General features: G+C 32.7%; 2 protein-coding genes across 2 annotated transcripts in view; one reads left to right on the plus strand and one right to left on the minus strand.

The window, feature by feature from the left end:
- The window catches only part of LOC107473728 (uncharacterized), a 7,846-nt gene extending 516 nt beyond the window's left edge, over window positions 1-7,330 (plus strand). Inside the window, exons 2-14 of the mRNA XM_016093317.3 lie at window positions 134-430; window positions 1,331-1,511; window positions 2,243-2,314; window positions 2,413-2,654; window positions 2,984-3,191; window positions 3,394-3,473; window positions 3,783-3,844; window positions 4,745-4,893; window positions 4,980-5,093; window positions 5,203-5,250; window positions 5,491-5,575; window positions 6,533-6,589; window positions 6,736-7,330. Of these exons, the coding sequence (XP_015948803.1) occupies window positions 201-430; window positions 1,331-1,511; window positions 2,243-2,314; window positions 2,413-2,654; window positions 2,984-3,191; window positions 3,394-3,473; window positions 3,783-3,844; window positions 4,745-4,893; window positions 4,980-5,093; window positions 5,203-5,250; window positions 5,491-5,575; window positions 6,533-6,589; window positions 6,736-6,878 (1,671 nt within the window). The 5' untranslated portion in view covers window positions 134-200 and the 3' untranslated portion in view covers window positions 6,879-7,330. The remainder of the gene's footprint in view (window positions 1-133; window positions 431-1,330; window positions 1,512-2,242; window positions 2,315-2,412; window positions 2,655-2,983; window positions 3,192-3,393; window positions 3,474-3,782; window positions 3,845-4,744; window positions 4,894-4,979; window positions 5,094-5,202; window positions 5,251-5,490; window positions 5,576-6,532; window positions 6,590-6,735) is intronic.
- A 13,447-nt stretch (window positions 7,331-20,777) lies between these two features.
- On the minus strand, window positions 20,778-21,896 carry LOC107473743 (uncharacterized). The gene is made up of 2 exons (XM_016093332.1): window positions 21,166-21,896; window positions 20,778-21,084 (listed from the first exon to the last, which is right to left on the minus strand). Exons 1-2 carry the CDS (start codon window positions 21,894-21,896, stop codon window positions 20,778-20,780), a joined length of 1,038 nt encoding a protein of 345 aa, XP_015948818.1.
- Window positions 21,897-22,295: the final 399 nt, after the last annotated feature.

Below are 22,295 nucleotides of genomic sequence, written 5' to 3' on the forward strand. Positions count from 1 at the left end.
CAATCTTTTCTTTTTAAAAAAGGAAATGATTTTCCCTGTGTGTGTGTGTGTGTGTGTGTGGTGAGTAAAAGTCATAGCTCAATAGCTCATGCACATCTATGTAACAATTCTAATACTATTTATGTATATGTAGTTGCATTGGTAGTGTGCACAAAGGATGGTAGTTAGTGTGTGAAGTGCCCAACACTGACGTTGAGGAAATGGATTCGGCGAGGAGTTGGTTTCAGAAGTTTCAGCCTCGTGATAAAACAAAAGGGTTTGGAAAGAAGAAGGAGGATGATAACAACGGAGGAGGAGCAGACGATTCGAGTGTAGTGGTTGATGAAGCTTCTCTTTCCAATGACACAAAGCAGAAGGTTGCAGCAGCAAAGCAGTATATTGAAAACCATTACAAGGAGCAAATGAAGAATCTTCAGGAGAGGAAGGAGCGGTACGATTTCCTACTTTTCTGGTTTTAGTCTGTTCAGATGATAATTGATTTTCATAAATGAAAGTGCTCAAGTGAATCTAACTCACTTGCCTATACCCATAGCTGGCATGACAGTGTTGGTTGATGCTAAATCTTAGATTCACTAGTCATCCTTAGTCAATTTGGGTGTGGCAATATCCACTCCCATTTCTCAAATAAAACTGTCATTAAACCATCATAACTATTTTTTTCTCACATGATTTTGTAAATATGTGAAGAGTGCTTGCTGACATCGTTATCTTTTGTTTTTTTTTGAGGGAATGCCATGATTCACATTAATACAATTCAATTTGCAAAAAGAGCTGTTGAATTTCACAATATTGTTTTAGCTTGTATTTCCCATGAACATTAAGTCAGTTCTAACATACTCGGGTGGATATTCAAATGAAGTGCGACTTTGGAGATTGAAAGTGGCTTATGTATCATTTGGAATTCAGTCTAATAAGTTCATCTGTTATAATTTCACCTGTTTGGGATCCATGTGTTTTGAAGGGCTATTTGTAGAAACAATGAGTTGCCCTAAAGTCCTAAACACTAAAATAAGCTGTTAAATATCTCTCTCTTCTCTGTTCTTGAGGAAGGAACTCTCATGATCCAAGGTCCTTGGCTCATTTCACAAAGTTATAGTATTGTGGGTATTATGAGGTTGTAATAAGTTAATGGGTTCAAAATCTATTTCTGTTGGAGATGGATAGATCAGCAGTTATGACTGTAGCGGTAGTTATTCTCCCCATATCCTTAGTGAAGCATTTCAAGATTGACTGGACTGGAACAACTATCTTTGCTTGAGTGGTAGTCTGTATTATATAGTTGCTTGCAAATCTTATGGTAAAATTTTATAGTGTAACTTGTTTATCACAGTCGGACCTTTTTGGAAAAGAAGTTGGCTGATGCTGATGTCTCTGAGGAAGATCAAAACAACCTACTTAAATTTTTGGAGAAAAAGGAAACTGAATATATGCGCCTTCAGAGGCATAAGATGGGAGTTGATGATTTTGAATTGCTGACTATGATTGGCAAAGGTGCATTTGGTGAGGTATGTATCTACTTACATGGTATTTTTGTCACCTGATGATTGCTTATGCTTTCTTCTTCCGTGTTATGATTATTTTGTATTGGTGGACTGGCTAGTTGCTTCCATTCATAAAAATTAAAAATGAAGTTAATTTTCTGCAGGCTACTTCGATATATATTTAAAATTATGCTTTTTTGTATACTCTTGATTTATTATGTGCATATTAAAACTGAGGTAATTCTTAAGAGATATACACAAACAATAAGATGTTTTAATGGTGATATGGGCTAGAAAAGAGCTTATGAGGCATTCATTTATCTAATGTCCTCTTGGGGAGTATCATCATATTTATTTATTTGTTTGGAAAACAGAGAGAGATCTAGAGATATCATGGTTTCATGTGAATAATTGGGACAATATGCATTAGTATATGGCCAAGAATCCAAGACTACAACATCCTGTTGTTAGTCATAATTTTTGTATACAATTAATTAAGTAGGAGTACCAACTCTCAGAATATATAACCTTGCTGCTTTGCTGGATAAATAACAAATCTAAAAGAAAAATTCTGTTTCTGCTATATTTTTTTCCTTCAAAAAGAAACTTGAAAAGACATTTTTCATTATGCTGAAGAGACTTGTGCCTACATATAAAAGAGCTGATTTCTACTGAAAGGAAAAAAAAAGTTGTTTTCTGAAACACACACTCTTTTATGAACTACAAGTTCATTCATGGAACTTGTGCAAAAGAAATATTACCCTGTAAAGACTACGGGTCAGGTTTATGCAATGAAAAAGCTAAAGAAATCAGAGATGCTTCGCAGAGGCCAGGTTTGTTGTCATTTGTCTTGCTAGATTATTCTCTCCTATTGAATATGATTTTTTACACTTTATGTCAATGTATCCTTCATTATTTTGTAAATTGTCAGGTTGAACATGTCAGAGCTGAAAGGAATCTACTTGCTGAGGTTGACAGCAATTGCATAGTCAAACTATATTGTTCTTTTCAGGATGACGAGCATCTATATCTTATTATGGAGTACCTTCCAGGTGGGGATATGATGACACTGCTTATGAGAAAGGATACCTTGACAGAAGATGAAGCCAGATTTTATGTAGCAGAAACAATTCTGGCTATTGAATCTATACATAAACACAATTATATACATAGGTATGTAGATCTCATTCATTATTTGCTTTCAAAAGGTTATTGTTTCCTCAATTATACTGTGTTTAACTTTCTTATGTGTGATTAGCTTCTAATGAAACATTGGAGCTTGATATAACTCCCAAGTTACCTTGATAGATAATGTTAGAATTATAAGGCTTATCATGATTGCTACCCGTCCACATCATGTGAAAAGAATTTAATGCTGAAATACTTAGATCAATGAAGTCCCATTTATGTTTATGCATATTTCATAATGTTTAAAATTAGAGCAACTCTAGTCTGTTGCAAAGTATAAATATGAATATATCTTTTTCAATATTGCTTTGCAGGGATATCAAGCCTGACAACTTAATACTGGATAGATATGGACACTTGAGACTGTCTGATTTTGGACTTTGTAAACCATTAGATTGTAGTACAATTGCAGAAGGGGATTTTTCTGTGGTTCCGAATGTGAATGGATCTAATGAACGTGTTATTTCAAAACGCACCCAGCGAGAACAATTACAACACTGGCAACAGAACAGGAGGACACTTGTAAGTTCACTGCTTTATTTTATCGCAATCTATTATTTGTTAGTCTGTGACAGTGTCTAATTGGAAAGGTATGGTTGTTTTACTTATGATCTGGTCAAAGGTTGAAGTTTTGCATTGATAATTTGCACTTTTCAAACAGCAGATTATAGTTTTATTCCCGTTTACGTACTTTCTGTGTAATAAAGAATGCATAACATTGCAGGCTTATTCCACTGTTGGTACACCAGATTATATTGCTCCAGAAGTTCTATTGAAGAAAGGTTATGGGATGGAATGTGATTGGTGAGTTTTTTTCATGTTGATATTTTCTGGTGTTCATTTCTGCCTGATATGTATGGTGTATCATAGCATCATTATTCATTTGATTCATTACTGGGAAGTCTTTAAGAAAAATTTCAGCCTAGTTTCGGATTCAAATTTCTTAACTTCTTTACACATGACACCGTTTGTAACATTGCCCTTTGCTTTTCCCCCCTCTTTTAAGTCTTCTCAAAGCATGTTGGATTTTCTTCATTTATGTTTTTGGAATAAGTGATATAAGGTTAAGGGTTATATGTTTTATTTTGACAATGATGGCTATAATATTCACAGGTGGTCACTTGGAGCTATTATGTATGAGATGCTGGTAGGATATCCACCATTTTTTCACTACTGTTATAAACCATTGTAGTATACTTCTAAGTTAAATTGATAATTCTCTTTCGACTTCTAATCAAATGCAATTTATACTGCTTATACTGCTGTGTTAGGAAATGTTATCACACCAAATAGGCTAGCAGTGACAGTGCTGAAAGCATTTTATCTTTTTCTTATTCCTTAGGCTGTTTGGCAGATTTTTTTTCTTGCCATGAGGCATGTTTTGCTATGTCATCTGATTCCCTTCTATGTTGCTTGTCGGTTGAGAGTTAAAAATCTGTACTTTTAGATATGAAAAGTGAAAACCATTCATTGAAAATATTTATGGCATTGTGCAATTTTTGCCACTATTTGAACTATTTGGTTGGAGCGTAATGCACACGCTTTCAATGACAGGTTTTCTTATAAGCATGTTTTATGGGATAGGATTAGCTGCCTAGCATCTATTGGTATAAACCTCATGATCTTTAAAGGGGACTTTCCTTCTCAGATATGTTGAAAGATTGGAAAGCTATATTTTATAAATAAATCTTTTGCTTTTATTCTTTTGTACAGGGGAACCCTGATCCCTAATTTATATTATCATTCTTCTCATATTATAACCGACCTCACTTAGTAGGATAAGGCTTTGTTGTTGTTGTTTCTTCTCATATTGATGAGATTCTTTTTTCTTATCTACAACAAAAAAATATATAAAAACCATTCATGTTTCTTGACTTATCATTTGAGCTTTTGTAATATTGTATCAAAACCTCTACTTCTCTATCCAAGAGGTCTAGATTCGACTTTTGCCAAGCCATTTTTCTAATAAAAAAGTTGAATTTTAGCATATGCATGTTAATTACTCATGCTTCAAATCTGGAGTAGGCTCTTGCATGAGGGTGTATTAGATATAGGAACCATTCATTATTTATCAGTTTCTGGATTTATGCAGATAGTAAACTGGAGATCTCACTTGAAATTTCCCGAAGAAGCAAGGCTGTCCCGAGAGGCTAAAGATCTAATTTGTAAACTCCTGTGCAATGTAAACCACAGATTGGGGTCCAAAGGTGCAGATGAAATAAAGGTGTTGTACGGTGTGTCCTTTTCTAGATTCTTCGATTTGTTATATTATGTATCTGGATATATAGGTTATCTTTGTGTTGTCTCCAGGCTCACCCATTCTTCAATGGTGTTGAATGGGATAAGCTGTATCAAATGGAAGCTGCATTTATTCCAGAAGTAAATAATGAGCTAGATACTCAGAACTTTGAGAAGTTTGAAGAGGTATTTGACTATTTATGTTCTTTCGTAAACTCCCTTATTTTGTGTTGCCACTTATCTAAGCCCATTCACATTATTTGATTTTTTCTCTTTTTACCTTTTGCATCTGCAGTCAGACATCCAAGCTCAATCATCATCAAGACATGGTCCGTGGAGGAAGGTAAACTTAGTTATTACCTTCTCTCTTTGAAATTGTCATCAAGTTATCCGTAGGATCAGCTTAGCATCTGCTCAACATTCTGTTGGTTGATGATCTCTTATGTTGTTTTAATAATGCTTTGGTACCTGGCAGTATTCGGAAGAACAAAGTATATTAGTTATCGATTTCTCATTACAGATATTTTCCCACTCCCCATTTCCTTTTTCTTATTCTTTTGTCTTGCTTGTCTGTTCATTACAGATGCTTTCATCTAAGGACTTGAATTTTGTTGGATACACATACAAGAACTTTGAAATTGTCAACGACTATCAAGTTCCTGGGATGGGTAAACTGCTATTTCTTTTCTTTTCACTTATTCATATTAATTTATTATGTTGATGAAGTCTGCTTTAATTAGAATTCTTATTTGAGATTTTTTTCCTAAAAAAAAAGGGGATATTAATGTTTACATTTGAATTACGAATAAGGAACTCTTGGTTAGGATGTTTCTCTAGAAACACTCAGTGAATGGTTCAATATATTAAAAATCATTAACATGATTAACCGTTTCTATGTCTAATTAATTATCTTACCATTAGTTTCTAAATGACTACATCAGTGATTCTTCCTTCAACTAGCTAGTTCAACTGCATACAATTTCCTTTATTTCTATGCTCATCTGTTGTTTGAAGCATAGAGTTTAAATTTTCTCCTTAATAAATATACAAGTGTGTGGAACTGGAAGATCACTATTCCTTCTAATAGGTAACTAAATAATAAAAATCTTGTCACCAGAGAAGAAACTATTAAAAGCATTAGTTATCCAAACAAAATTACTAGTAAATAGGTCTAGGTTAACCTTTTTGGAATAACCAACGAATGTGGAAGATTTGGTCCAGAACTTCATGTTAAGAAACTTGTATGATATTGTATTATTCTTCCCACCTTGAAACAAAATATAATTTTGCAATTCAAATCAATTGGGTGGCATGCTTCAGGGAGAATGCAAAGCCCAAGTTGGTAGGCCTATACAGAAAAGATAAAGATATTTTGGGTTTCGGTGTATATACTTGCTGATTCATATGTTATCATCCTAAAGGAAAGATCTTTTAGTTTTTATTATTTTAATTTTTATGTCATTATGATATTGCGAAATGAATTTTTATATTTAGGGTTTCATCATGGATTTATTTATATTATAATTTATTATTACCTAAGCTCCAATAACTTAGATAAACTCCTGAATTTGATTTCCTTGGAGACAAGCCTTCGTTCTTGACCTTGCTATCCACTTATTTTGCAGCTGAACTAAAGAGGAAACAGAACAAAACAAATAGGCCATCCATTAAGTCACTTTTTGGTAGGCTCTTTCTTCTGTGACCATTTTAATTATTTCAAAATTCAAACACTGTTTTCATTTATACCACTTTTTTCTCTTGTTTTTTGTATGATACCCTTCTGTTTCTTGCAATGTAACCATAAATTCTGTCATGCTGATTGTGACAGAGTCCGATTCAGAGATATCAGAATTATCTGAAGTTCCTGAAACATCTTCAACCAGACAATCTTCTCAAGGAAGCTTTATGAAGCTCTTGCCACCCCAATTAGAGGTATCTAACAGTGAGAAGAGGATTTCTCCTAAGTCATAACAAACAAGTCAATAGTAATGTTGGAGCCATACATAACTCATGCCCTAGCATTTTGACTAGTTACATGTTTTAAAATCACTTTTGATGCTATATTACATAACTAATGGTTTAAGAGGAAAATTTGAAGATCAAAGTGCTCTATCTCAAGGTGGCTTGAAATGAGTGCTGTTTTTCAGTGGCTACCACAAATTGAATTGTAAATCTCTTACAGTATGCATTGTCAAATATGTTAGACAGTAAAACTGATACCTGTCGATGTCAGTGTCTCAGTGAATACCGGATACCAATGTATATTCATGTTTTTCTTTTTACATTGATGATAGCAAAAGCCTTTGTCCCACTATAACATTGGAGTGCAATGACTGGCATGTTAATTGTGCTGAACTTGACATTTGTGAATTATTATTTTTTTTTTAATTCTAAAATCTGTAACTTGTTAACTATTATTATTATTATTATTATTATTGGTGCACCATTTTAATTCATCTTTTGCACTAAGTTCTTATAATCATCAGTCAAATTCGTAAGTAATTGTATTTTCAAGAGAAAACCTAAACGTCACCTGCCCTTGTTACATTTGAAGCTTATTGTATGAGAAACTTTATTTATTTATCATTTTAATTCGAATTCAGAAATTGTTATGTTATTTCTCCAATTCAACTTGGTGCGTGTGTGTGTGTTTGGGTCAGCTATTTTAGAGGATAATGTCTTTTTTTTCAAGATTTCATTCAATGTAAATTCTTTTTTGAGATTAATTAACTGGAATATAAAAGTTTCCAGTGCGAAAGGAGTGGATTTTAAGTTCAACTTCCTTAAACCTCCATCATCAAACTTAACCGTCAAGATGGTTCTAAAGATTTTGATGTTTGATGTTCATAAAAGTTATTTAGAAAAACAATATGCATATAAAAAATCAGTTAATAAATTAATTATTATGTATTTATGTAATTTATTTTAAATGCATATTTTATATTTTAATATATATTTTACATCAATAATTGATTTGATAGTTAATTTTTTTGTATATATAGTATGATTATTAAAAAAATGATTAACTATCAATTTGGCATTCGAAAAATTTAGTTGCTGACAAAAAAAGTTCCTGAAAGATGCTATTGACAAAATAATCTTTGAATGAATTGAAAATGTAACAAAAAATTAATAAATATTATAATTTTTATAAGTAACAAAAACAAGTTTCATATTTAACAAATGACTTATCTATTAGTTTTAAATTTTTTGTGACAACATTTGAATAAATATTTAAAAGATGTATAAAAATTTCGGAGTAAAATTTAATCTGTAAATTTTTTTATTTTTCAAAAATATAATCATTCACAATAATTATTTTAAAAGAAATTCACTTGACAAAAAATTTATTAAATTTTAAAAATAAAAATATCTTATTTTTTTAATAATAATTATAAAAATTTTAATCAAAATTTAATTTCTAAAATTATTTTTTAAAAATTTATTTATCGTTAATGTTTCTTAAAATTTGTTTCATAAACAATACAAATTTTAGATACTATTTTAATAATTTACTCTTAAAAAATTTACTAACAGATCTTGAAAAGTATAGAATATTTGTTCAAATAGATCGGCCACCAGTAAATTATTATTTATTGAGAGTGGTTGTGAATATTTATGATTGGATTGGCAAACGTTTCAGGGGTTTTCTTGTCTTTTCATCCTTTCAATCCTTTTTTTTGTCATGTTATAGTTTTTGAGATCTGTTTGCTAGTTAATTTATTACCGATGCTGTGTGTGTAAGCATTTTTAAAATAAAATCTAAAAGATGCACGCATATGTTACTTTTCTTTTTTCGTAATTTTTATAACGGGTATGCTACACATTTATATAACCATGTAATCAAGTTGGTCTAAGTCTAAATAAAATTACGCGTATTAATAATGAGTAAAAATATGCACTCGAAAATTCTTCGTTACTTTGCACTCATTAGGAAAAAACGTTACTTCTTACTCAACACAAAACCGCTCATTCTCTTCGAATCTCTCTCAAAATTACTCAAACTTCAGTCACGTTCTCTGCGAAAACCATTATTGGAGAAGAATCGCGAGAAGATTTGGCAAGGAACAACCAGAAACGAACGAAAATAGTAACAGAGATTCGCCTTCCTCCTCCTTCTTTTTCGTGTTCCTTCTTCTTCACGTGTTTTCTCCTTATCTTCATTCTTTTGTTGTTATTGCTGCTGTATTTTTTTTGTCTTTTCCTCTTTCTCTCCATGGTGAAAAAACAGTAGAAGATGAGGAGGAAGAGTTTTAAATTGTGCAGAACAGAAATGAACCGAAATGGCCAACTCCATTGAACCGAACATCATTCATGTGCTAAATAAAATGTCATAAATATTTAATCATCAAGAAAATATTTCTACATGCACAAGGACTCAATTGAACACACTAACAATCAAGTAAATCAAAATGAACAACTCCACTGAATCGAGCAACATTCATGTGCTGAATAAAACGACATAAACATTCAATAATCAAGAATAGCATTTTTCTATGCAAAAGAAGTCAACTGAACACATAACAATCAGGTGAACCGAAATGACCAACACCACTGAACCGAACACCAATCATGTGCTGAATAAAACGTGATAAACATTCAATCAATAAGAAACATTTATGCATGCACAAGGACTCAACTGAATACATTAACAATCAAGTGAATCAAAATGAGCAACTCCACTTAACCGAGCAAAATATTGGTGTTGTTGGTGATGATTATAACGAAAGAACTTACGTGCGCAAATTTGAAAGAAGAAGGATGAGGAGGAAGATGATGAGAAATACTATTCTTGTTGATTGAAAATTGATCGCCATTTATTCACCACATAACATTGTTCGGTTCGGTGGCATTTGTGATTTTGATTCACCAAATGAATATTGTTCGGTTCGATGGCCTCCTTTTACTTTGTTCAGTGTTTAAGATTATTGTGATAGCATGCAACAATCATTCCCTAGCTGTCTTAACGTAATAACCTCATTCAACTGATTTGAAGTTGAATCATTCATTGTTTCTATTCAGAAGTGTAGATCGAAAAAGAAAATGAAGAAGAAGAATAACGGAGCTTATTACGTTGAATTCAATGCAGATCAATAATGAAGAATGCGAGCAGAGAAGAAAAGCGCGAACAGAGGAGAACGACGAATTTTATTAGGTTGAAGAAGAAGAAGAAGAAGAAGAAGAAGAAGAAGAAGAAGAACGAAAACGCGAGAAGAGAACAAGGTTTACGTTATATGAGGCGCGTATATAACAAATGCGTAAGGGGGTTGGGGAGGCGCGTCTGATTGAAATTACTTGTATAGTTTGGATGAAAAAATTACATGGATATAGAACTTTTATGTTTTTATAATGCACAAATTTTTATTAGAGAATACAAAAATGTATAAATATAACACACAAATTTTTAAAACATAACACAAAATTTTATACATAACATAAATTTATTGATATACAAATTATTACATATAGTATATAAATTTTTTTATATACACAAATTTTTGCACATAACATACAAATTTTTAGTGCGAATATATCTTGTTAGTTGGATGAGTCAATATTCTAGGTGTGTAGTCTTTTAAAAATTTCTGTACTACACATCAAAATTTTAGGCACCAAGATTTTTGTTTGGCACACTAAAATTTATGTGTTGTGCATATTTCATTGATATAGTATACAATTTTTTGTTGAAAAATTATTTAATTTTTTAATTTGTTTGTGGACAATACATATATTAATTATAATCATAAATTATACTATTTCAAATTAAATGACTTATATAAGGGTGATCTCATTTATTGTTATAAATGTTAAATTAAATAAGTCATAATTACTTTTAATTTGAAATTAGATGAGAATAAAATCAAATACTATCTTTTGGATTTTAAATACTATTTTTATTTGAGTTTCAGGGTTAGTGAGTTCCATGCTCAAATATAAATAGTGACTTCAGATTTTGGTCCCCAACATACCAAAGGCACCTTAACAACTCTTTTTCCATTAGAAGAGTTGCAATTCAACTGCCCTATTATGGATACAAAAGGTTTTGGTTGAGAAAGATTGAGACAACTATTTTATTAATTTTTAATTTCTAATTTTTATGAATAAAAATACGCTTATGATATATAATTTTAGTGATTCAATATGAATGATTTGGATTAATAAAATAATTTATTCTAACTAGTGGTATCATTGTCATTCTTAATTTAATCATAAAAAATACTTGGTTTAATTTTTTTTGGGATAAATATGCATATATGTGTTATTTATATTATATATAAAATTGTTGCACGCAGTATGAAATTATTTGCGTTATGTGTGTGCGTCAATATGTGTATATAACCATATATATTATAGGAAGGTGTTCACGTATGGCATTGTGTTTGTGCGGTACGTGATGTTCCGCATTCTTGAATCGTTTAGATATAATATAAAATAGTGAAATAGTGAAGATTGAGGGCACGTGGTACTTGGTGGACGAGAGTCTGCAGTACTCATGGTGGAGTCTCAACAGACTGAAAAGTTATTCATTCAGTAAGCAAGGAGTTGGTGTATATGTCCAAAGGTGAGTTGACGCTTGGAAGTTGTAGTGGCGTGCTATGCCAAAGCGAGTGGAGTGGAGTTAGCTTGGGGCTGTAAATTTTTTTTTTGGTTCCTTTTCCGCTGCGATTGAGCCATGTTCCATGGTTTGGGTCAGTTGAATTTTATAAAAGACCTAAGAAGACCATTCATGAGGTGGTCAAACGAGATCTACATGTAAACAATATTTCTGTAGACATGATACATGACAGAGCACAATGGCGTCATTTGATTCATGTAGCCGACCCCACTTAGTGGGACAAGGCTTTGTTGTTGTTGTTATAGTTCTAAATTGGTGCTTTCCAAAAATATAATGTGAACATATTTTTGTTGTTGGTGCTATTTAGGAAAAGAGTATAGGAAAATGGTTTAGCTAGTAAGTGTTTTTGTGCTGTTATTATTTACTGTCTTGTAATTAGTGCTTAAATAATTAGAAATATATAGAGTAGAGAGTGATTAGTACACAGTGATAAATTATTTCATTGAGTTACTATCAAATTTTGAAAGAGAAGGGTGGTAAGTATGAGGTATATTGAATAGCGTGAGCCCATAATAAAATTAGTTAGTAAATTTATGTTAAAGCAAATTTTTTGTAATAGAATTATATTATAATAAAATTTGTGAGTGACTTATGTATTTAATATGCTTATATGCATATTAAAAATTTGATTAAAAACATGAGAGATTAATTTTTTTGACAAAAATAATTTTTGAAGTATTGTATGGAAAAAAAATTCAAAACCCAAGTTCTGATTGCAAATTGTGTTGATGATTAAGTTGGATGGTTTTTCATGAATTTACCTCTTTGTATCCCATGAAATAAAACACCAATGTTATTACTTACCACGTTTAATTTACACATTGGGACATGTTAGACGTGTTGGATATGTAGACAGATAAAAAAAATTTTAACGTCTGTGGACTGTAATTTTTAAGCCAAGCCTAGTCTTAGAATATTAATAAACTATAGACTGAGACATTGAAACTACAGCAGACTTTGTAGAAGTTTTACTATACAAAGAGACACGAGAAAACTAGTGAAGGTGATGATAGGAAAAAAGGCAACCAACAAGCAAGAACCATATGTGAGAAACAGTAAGTAGGCAATGGTGAGTAACAGGAGAGAGGCTTCAAGGTTTGGGATGTTATTTTAAGCGTGGAGCGGAGATGCAATTGCAGTAGGCAGTGTTAAAAAAGATCAGTCCATTTTGGGTGTGACGGTCGAGGTGGATGCACCCAGGCTGCGATAGGTGATTGTATCGAGATAAAAAACCTGTTCTTGTGTCTCGTCGGTGGAGTTTGAGACCGATAAATTTGTCTTTCCTTTTGCAGGATGTTGCGGTAGTCGTTGGCGAGATTGGCATACTTGTTTGTCAAAGTTTGGACAATATCGTAGTTGTAGTCATACACAACGACATCTACGCTGGCACAGAGTGCGCGTAGGGTCATTCTCGCTGCGTCTTCAACGCTTGTTTCCTCATCGAAGGCAATTTGGCCGGACTCAACCAAAGCATCTTGAGACGTTGGAGGGACAAGGGAGGTGAGGTGGCGGTAACATGTCCGACCGTCGCGGGAGGTCTTTGTGATAGCTCGGTACAGCGGCTCTAGAATGTCAAGCTTGTCACAAACATCAGTGAGTAATTTTTGCATGCTGAAGCTGAGGAGGTGAGCGTTAGCGAGTTTTTTGAAGGCAAGGCCTTCACCTAGGAAAACAATGTAGCAGTCATCAAGACCTGGAAGGAAATAAGATGTGTTTAGAGTATGCATGTAAAGCGAGTTACGTGCACGAGGAACTTGCTACGCAGGTAGCATGGAAGGGGAACTGGTCCTCGTGGCGGAACCTTTCATGTAGGGCTCGCAAAGCAAGACGCTGTCTATCACGGAGATGATCCTGGGAAACTGGTTCCGGCGCGTAGCCGTTGTTTATGAGGTTGATACCACGATTGTAGTCCCCTTCGCCGAAGAAGAGGACCAAGGCTTTGTCGGCATTTTCGAAAGTTGCAAACTTGGTCCAAGATGGATCATGGAAGTCACGGATCTGCTCTTGAACCTCCTCGAAGGAGTTGTAGGTCCTGGGGACCCATTCGGCGAAGACACAATAATAGTCTGGCATTTTCTGTGTAGTCTCCATTTGAATAATATTTTCTTTTTGTTTCGTGTTTGGCCGCTATGGCAATGGGTACATTTATATACGTAGGAGTTACATAAATGTGAAGGGTGATGGTTAGTATTGGATGGGGCATGATAAAATTTAGATTTTGAAAAGGGTTTTGATGTACATGGCATTGACAGAAAATCAGAATTTAATCTTCACTTGTTAAAAAAGCAAGCATAGTTTGATTGATAGAGTAAGGTTTCAGAAAAAAGGAGAAAATGTATATATTTTGAAATTTGCAGACGGGACTGGGATAAGGATTTGGTTAGGGTTAGTTGTGTTTTTTTAAAAAATATCATAGGATTGAGGTTTTTCATAGATTAAAGGCAATTTATTTACTGTTTTATAATTTATTGTGTATGTTATGAAAGGCGAATAATAATTGAATGGTTTAAAGTTTTTTGTTTACCATTTTACTATATATTTTTTGTGTTAATGAAAAAATGAAAATAATTAGTCATCTATATTTAATGCATTCGAAAATATTATTATAAAAAGAAATTAGAGTAATCCAATCTAAAAATAGATATAAATAAAGGTTATATACATCCGCATCCTATTTTAAAAATAAATTGATAAAATATAAATTGATATACTTTTTCTTTATCTAATTTGATCTTTCTAATGGAATTAATAATTAAGATTATATAAGCAAAAAAAAAAAAACTTAAATTCATGTTACTCAAAAAGATATAAATTTATGTTACGCAAAATTTTAATTTTTTTTAAGACCGTTTTGACTATTTTTTAAAAAAAACATAAATTTGTGTATTTAAATTTAGTACTCTTTCGATTATAGTTTGTTGGTTCATTCTTAAACACTTTTTAGTAAGTATGGAGTGCTGTACACCTTGTAAATTCGTTAAATCTAAACTCTTCATTTGTTATATTTTATTTGAATGGTCTGGATTTAAAAAGGTAACCTGTTAATCAGGTTAATCATTTTTTACAAATTTTAGAATTTTTTTATAAGTCTCAGATATTGGGTTGAAGTTCAAAATAAAAACTGCATAATAAACCTAACACATAATCATAGTGAAATAATTGTATAGTACTGAATGAACGAAACATAATCCATTATATAAATTTAAATTAAAACAGCTTTTTGCATAATGAATCGAACATGTCATTATGGTGAAACAATTGTATAGTACTGAATGAACGAAACATAATCCATCATATAAAATCAAATTCAAACAGCTTTCCACGTAATGAATCGAACACGTACTCATGGTGAAACAATTGTATAGTACTGAGTGAACAAAACATAATCCATTATATAAAATCAAATTCAAATTCAACTTTCTGCATAATGAACCGAACGCCTCCTCATGGTAAAATAATTGTATAGTACTGAGTGAACAAAACATAATCCATTATATAAAATTAAATTCAAACAGCTCTGCCTATAATTTACATATTATCAATTCAATTCAATTCAATTCAATACACCTCTGTCCATTCAATTCAATTCAAATTAGCAATTGCATTCCATTCAATTCAATTCAATTCAAAATTGAATAATCCAAATTTTGTAGTTTGATTCGTTTCAGAAGAATAATCCAAATCAGTCTCATTCAACAGATTTGAAGTTGAGTCATTCATTGTTTTGATTCAGAAGTGTAGATCAAAAAAGAAAATGAAGAAGAATAGGAAGAAGATAAATGCAACATAACCAGATTGAAAGAAGAAAACAAAAAGATGAATGCGACGAGAGGAGAACAACGAAGGCAATGCAGATCGATAAGGAAGAACGCGAAGAAGAAAACGCGAGCAGAGAAGAAGGTTTACGTTGCAGCAGAAGATTTACGTTGAACAAAGCTTTAGGTTGCAGCACGTTATATGTAGCGCGTGTATGACAAACGAGTGGGGGGGAGGAGAGCGCGTCTGGCCAATATTGCTTAAATAACTTAGATGCATTTTTTACATTGATGTAGAGCATTATTAATAAATATATTATTTGGAATACTTATATTGTTTTAAATAATATATACTATTTAAAAGAACATTTAAAATGTATTATTTTGTATTAATAATATTATTAAAAATATATTGTTAGGTTTTCTTAAAATAACATTTTCTTTCTTTGGTTCATCAAATAATATGGCAATAAAAATATTTTACATAACTCAGTCTACTAAATAAGTATTATATTCATTTATTTCTATATAGTTTAATTATTCTGTTAGTCCCTATAGTTTTGCAAAATTTTTAATTAGGTCCCTATACTTTTTTTCTTTTTAATTAAGTCCTTGCACGAATTATTTTTTTAACTGAGTCTCTATACTTTTTTTCTTTTTTTTGAGTCCCTGCATTAAATTTTTCTTTAGTTGGATCCCTGTATAATTAAGCCAATTACTACCAGAGGGACCTAATTGAAAAAAAATGGTACAGTGACTCAATTAAAAGGAAAAAAATATAAGAACCTAATTAAAAATTTTGCAAAACTATAGGGACTAAAAGAATAATTAAACCTTTCTATATTACATGCAAAATAAATAACTAATATTTAAAAAAGTTAATTACATAATTTTATCTTAGTAATATTTAAGAATTTCTTTTAGTTTTATATCTGTAATATTTTATACCAATTAGCTTCAAAATTTAATTATTTTTTGAATAAATTAATAAAAAATAATACAAATAATTGTTTAAATAAAATTATATTTTAATTTTTCATTCTATTAAGTACAAGTTGAGGATAATTTGAAATAAAAGATAATGAATTTGTTATAACTGTCATGTATTTTGTGCTTTGACTGCGTCATCATTTGAGAATTATGGCACCTTCATGGAGACCGGTTCTTCTACAGAATCAGTTTGGAGTTAGCTAACTAGCAGCAGCGACAGACAGCGTCTTTCTTTTCTATGGCAGAAATTTTTTCGGCTTTGAAAGTCCATTTATAGTAGAGGTGGAATGGAGTGGGTTTAAGAGCGTCAAAATCTGTGGCTAGACAAAACAATAGTAAAAACACCTACTAGTAAACAAAACAGTGAAAATGCTTGAAGACATCACATCAACAATAAGAGAGTAATGGAGGAATTGGATTAAAATTTTCTGGGTATTTTTTGTGTGTAAAGATAGTCCTCTATTAAACGAGCGAATTAGTTTTTTTTGTTAATGTCGGTTTGTTTGTTCACCCCATAACAAAAAAAATAATAACAATAATAAATAAATTTAATTTACCTAATCACTTTTGATAGTAGGTTAACTTTTAAAGAGTGCTGCACTCCCTACTTTACCTGGAGTGCACTAGCTTTCGCCGACATTAGTACTATTTTTATTTAATTTGGTCTTCCTAATGGCATCAAAAATTAAAATTATAAAAAGGTATATTTGTGTTTTTTAATTTGAAAATTAAATAGATATAATTTAAATTAAAATTTAATTAAGTTTGATAATAATAAGTGTACTCGTAATATAGTAATCATATGATTGATTATGTTTATTCAATTTCAAAAAAGTTAACTGTTTAAAAATATTATTTTTAAATTAAACAATTAATATTCTCCTAATAAAATTAAATTAAAAAAATTATAAAAGTGAATCTGTAAGTAGAATTCCATTTGTATTTGTTAAATACCTTTATTTTTTTGCCTTCATGTTTTCTTTAAGTTTATAATTAAATAAAGAAAGTAACTTTTTAAATCCACAATCAAGTACAAAAGTTAGGACAATAGAAATCAATCGTGTCTTTTAAAGTGTGACATATCGAAAAATAAAATTTGTTTTGTATATTAAAAAATGGGTAACAAGAACAGAGAGTATTTTGATGAATAACTTGCCTCTTAGTTTGTTCCAGGTGACTAATGCACAATTTTATCTTCATTAAAATATTTCATTTGAAACCAAAATGTGTTTATCTTAAATAAATACCTGTAGTTATACCTGTAGTTTAAAGTATGGGATTAGTTGCACTGACTGATGGGAAAAATTGGATTTCATTGCATTGGTGCACAAAGTCTCTAGCATCTTTGAATATTGTTGGCCAATAAAATCCACTTTGAAGCACTTTAGCTGCTGTTCTCTCTGACCAAAATGTCCACCATAAGCTGAACCATGACAGTGCCACAATATGTCTTTCATCTCATTCTTAGGGATGCACCTTCTAATCACCCCATCTGGACACCTTCTAAACAAAAATGGTTCATCCCACAAAAATTTTCTAGCTTCATTAAGCAGCTTCTTCTCTTGTTGTTTAATGAACCCTTGAGGAATTTTCCTTCCAACCTTGTAGTTCGCAATATCAGCAAACCAAGGAACTTGTTGAATTCGCAAGAGGTGTTCGTCTGGAAAGCTTTCATTTACTGGTTGGGCAGCTTCCTGATTAGTCCCTTGCGGCAGCCTTGATAGATGATCAGCAACTTAATTTTTACTCCCTTTTCTATCCTTTATCTCAATATCAAACTCTTGCAGGAGTAATATCCATCTGATGAACCTTGGTTTGACATCCTGTTTTGACATTAAATACTTAAGGACAGCATGATCAGTATAGACTAAAATTTTAGATCCAATCAAGTATGGTCTAAACTTATCACATGCATAAACAACAGCCAATAATTCCTTCTCTGTTGTAGTATAATTTTTTTGTGCCTCATTCAATACCTTGCTTGCATAGTAGATGACATGGTGCCGATTGCCCTTCCTTTGTCCCAACACAGCACCAATTGTAAGGTCACTTACATCACACATGAGTTCAAAGGATAATTCCCAATTTGGGGGTGTGATGATTGGTGCTGTTGTGAGTTTTGTTTTTAAAGTTTCAAAGGCATGCTTACAGCTTTCATAAAAAACAAAAGGATTATCAACCACGAGTAAATTGCTTAGTGGTTTAGCTATTTTGAAAAAATCTGTGATGAATCTTCTATAGAATCCAGCATGCCCTAGGAAACTTTTAAGAGCTCTCACATTAGTTGGTAGTGGAAGTCTCTCTATGATTTCTACTTTTGCCTTGTCAACATCTATACCTCTTTTTGAAACTTTATGACCAAGAACAATTCCTTCGGGTACCATAAAATGGCATTTCTCCTAGTTTAAAACCAAATTGGTTTCTTGGCACCTTTTTAAAACTAGGGTAAGATGATGCAAACAAGTATCGAAAGTATTACAAAAACAGAGAAATCATCTATAAAGACTTCAATAAAATTTTCTACCATATCTGAGAAGATTGATAACATGCATCTCTGAAAGGTAGTTGGGGCATTACACAACCCGAATGGCATTCTTCTGTATGCAAAGACTCCAAAGGGACAAGTGAATGAAGTTTCTATTGATCCATGGGGTCAACCACTATTTGATTGTAACCAGAATATCCATCCAGGAAACAGTAATAGGCGTGGCCGGCCAACCTTTCAAGCATTTGGTCAATGAAGGGGAGAGGGAAGTGGTCTTTTCTTGTGGCATCATTCAGCCTTCTATAATCAATACACATCCTCCATCCTGTCACTGTTCTTGTGGGAATGAGCTCATTCTTCTCATTAACAATGACAGTCATCCCACCTTTCTTTGGCACCACTTGAACTGGGCTGATCCATGAGCTATCAGAAATTGGATAGATAATTCTAACATTCCACAATTTCATTACTTCCTTCTGGACTACCTCCTTCATGGTTGGGTTTAATCTTCTCTGAGGTTGTACCACTGGATGCATCTTTGTGATCTTTTAGTATAATTAGAAGTTTTCCTTCTTCTTCTTCACTTAAGGCAGAGCTGATGATCACTGGAAAACTAAACCGCTCTAGTTATTGGTTCACTGGTTCATAGGTTCAACCGGTTTGACTGTGGTTGAACCGAAAAAACCGTTTTATAATAAAATAAAATATAAATAAACACATTAAAACATAATTATAGTCTAATATAAAATATAATGCACAAGTTAAAGATAGAAAATATTATCTTAATGTAGCTAAGTCAAAAAGTAAAACAAATTGATAGTATTGCACAACAAACACAACAGGACCTGAAACAAAAACACAACAGCTGAAACAAAAAAAATCCAACACAAAGGAGGGGCAGCAAGTCGGCAGAGATCAAGAGCAGGGACAGTGCAACCAAACAATGAACAAAACTAAAAAAACTTTGAATCAGTAACATAGTAAAAATTCAAGAAACTTTAATAAAATTTAACTATACAAACATACAATAAAGCAGCAATAGAGTTATAAATCTAAAATTTATCATCAAATATAATCAGTGAGCAAAGCTAATCAATCAAGCATTGACTAGGCATTCAAGAAAAAGAAAGAATAAAAAAGAACATTTAAATCACAGCAACAACACAATAACACCAATTGAAACATTTAAAAAGAAAGCAACCAAAAAGAATATCTAAAAATCACCAAGGTTGAAAATAATAATTTGATCTCAACGAATTAAAAGCTAAGCTTCCAGGAAAGTGAAGAATACCCAAACCAAAGAACCTTCAATCACAGCTTAAACCAAAATTCAGAATTCCCTCAAATTGAAGCAGCAAGCAACTTGAAAATCAAAAGAACCAAAAAATAATAGATCAATGAATTAAAAGCTAAGCTTCCAGGAAAGTGAAGAATACCCAAACCAAAGAACCTTCAATCACAGCTTAAACCAAAATTCAAAATCCCCTCAAATTGAAGCAGCAAGCAACTTGAAAATCAAAGAACCAAAGGAAGTGATTGCGCGATGGAGCTCACTGCGCGACGGAGCTGACTGCACGACGGCGAACCCGTTTGGCCGTGTGCGCCGGTGAGATCGTGATGGGTGATGGCGTTCTCTACTTCTCTCTGAACATTTGGAGTGATCTATCAGCCATTTGGAGTGACATTCTTGTGGGCTTAACTTTTTCTATTGCAAGCTTCTTCATTAATGAGAGAGGCATCAGGTTGATGCTAGCACCTAAATCACATAGAGCTTTTTCCAATGTCATATTTCCTATGGTGCAAGATATGATGAAACTCCGAGGATGTTTAAGCTTTGGTGGTAAACCTCTCTGGATCACTGCACTGCATTCTTGGGTCAAGATCACTGTTTCCTTTTCATTCTAGCTTCTCTTCTTGTTAATGAGCTCCTTGAGAAACTTTACATATAGAGGCATCTGCTCCAATGCTTCAGCAAGTGCGATATTGATTTTCAGCTTCTTAAAAACTTCTAGGAACTTGGGAAATTATTGATCCTTAAGCTTTTTTTCTGAATCTTTGAGGATATGGAAGGGGGGAGTATAAGGCTTCACCTCTTTCTTCTTCTCTTGTGGATGCTCTTCCATGACTTGTTTTCCCTTCTTTGAGGCTTGTGGTTCTTCCTCCTTCTTGTTGAGATTCTCCTGGTCTTTCTCCTCGGCTGTCATCCCTTCTTTATTGTTAGCCTTGTCACCTTCTAATGTCCTTCCATTCCTGTGTTGAATTGCTTTGCATTCTTCTTTGGGATTTGAAATGGTATCACTTGGGAGAATATTGGTTGGTCTTTCAGCTTGTCTGGCCAATTGTCATATTTGTCTTTCAAGATTCTTCATGGTGACCTCTTGTCTATCTTGACTTTTAGTTAGACTATCTTGCCCCTTTGCTAGATCCTGTGTGGTTTGAGCAAGTGCTTGTAATGTTGCCTCAAGAACTGAGATCCAGGTTTCATGGTGGTCAATAAATGGTATGTTGGGATATGATGGTTGTTGTTGGAAGTTGTTTGGGATGTTGAAATAGTTGTTCTGGGAATTTAAATGTGGTGTGAAGAAGTTATTTTGGTGGATTTGTAAGTTGTTGTTGGGTTGTTGGTAAGAATTTTGTGGTTTTTTGTATTGGTTAGTGTTATTGGATGAATGAGATTGATTGTTTATGTTGCGGGAGTTGTTGAAATTGTGATTCTTTTGCCATGAATTCTGATTATCAACCCACTTCAAATTAGGATGATTCTTCCATGATGGATTGTATGTATCTCCATGAAATTCATTCTGAGAAGAGTTTGAGGTGTTATGCATATATTGGACTTGTTCTAATTGCTGCTCATAGTGTCTTTTCTCAGAGGCTTCATTACTATGGCTCCATCCATTTGAGGGTTGGCTTGCTGTGTAAACTGCAGCCACTTGGAGTCCATCAATTCTCTTTGTCATCAGCTCTATTTGTTGTTGGATTTGCTGGTGCATCAACTTGTTTTGTGCCAAGATGGTGTCTACTCTTTCTAGCTCAAACACACCCTTCTTTTGTATTGGTTGGCGCTGCCTTTGATGAGCATAGAAGTATTGATTGTTGGTCACAGTGTCTGTGAGATTCTGGGCTTCCTCTACTATTTTCATGAGTTGTAATGAACCTTCTGTTGAGTAATCTAAAGACTCTTGAGCTCTTAAGGTCAATCCCTCATAGAAATTTTGAAGTCTGTCCCATTCACTAAACATCTCAGGTGGACACTTCCTGATTAGAGATTTGTATCTTTTCCATGCCTCATAGAGTGATTCTCCATCCATTTGAGTGAATGTTTGCACTTCTATCTTCAATATTATGATCCTTTGAGGTGGGTAAAATTTGGATAAAAATTTGTTCTCCAAATCATCCCAGGTGTTGATGCTTTCTTTGGAAAATATCTCTAGCCACTGAGCTGCCTTATCTCTCAAGGAGAATGGAAATAGCAACAGCTTATAGATGTCCGGATGCATACCATTTGTCTTGACAGTATCATAAATCCTCAGGAAGGTAGC

Source organism: Arachis duranensis, chromosome 2, assembly GCF_000817695.3.
Source record: "Arachis duranensis cultivar V14167 chromosome 2, aradu.V14167.gnm2.J7QH, whole genome shotgun sequence".
Classification (NCBI taxonomy): Eukaryota; Viridiplantae; Streptophyta; class Magnoliopsida; order Fabales; family Fabaceae; genus Arachis; species Arachis duranensis.

Coding starts and splice junctions, on each gene's coding strand:
- LOC107473743 (XM_016093332.1), bottom strand. CDS start 21,896: ATGAAAATAGTAGAGGAAGCCCAGAATCTCACAGACACTGTGACCAAC. Junction 21,085..21,165: donor ACACAGGATCTAGCAAAGGG/GCAAGATAGTCT, acceptor ACAATTGGCCAG/ACAAGCTGAAAGACCAACCA.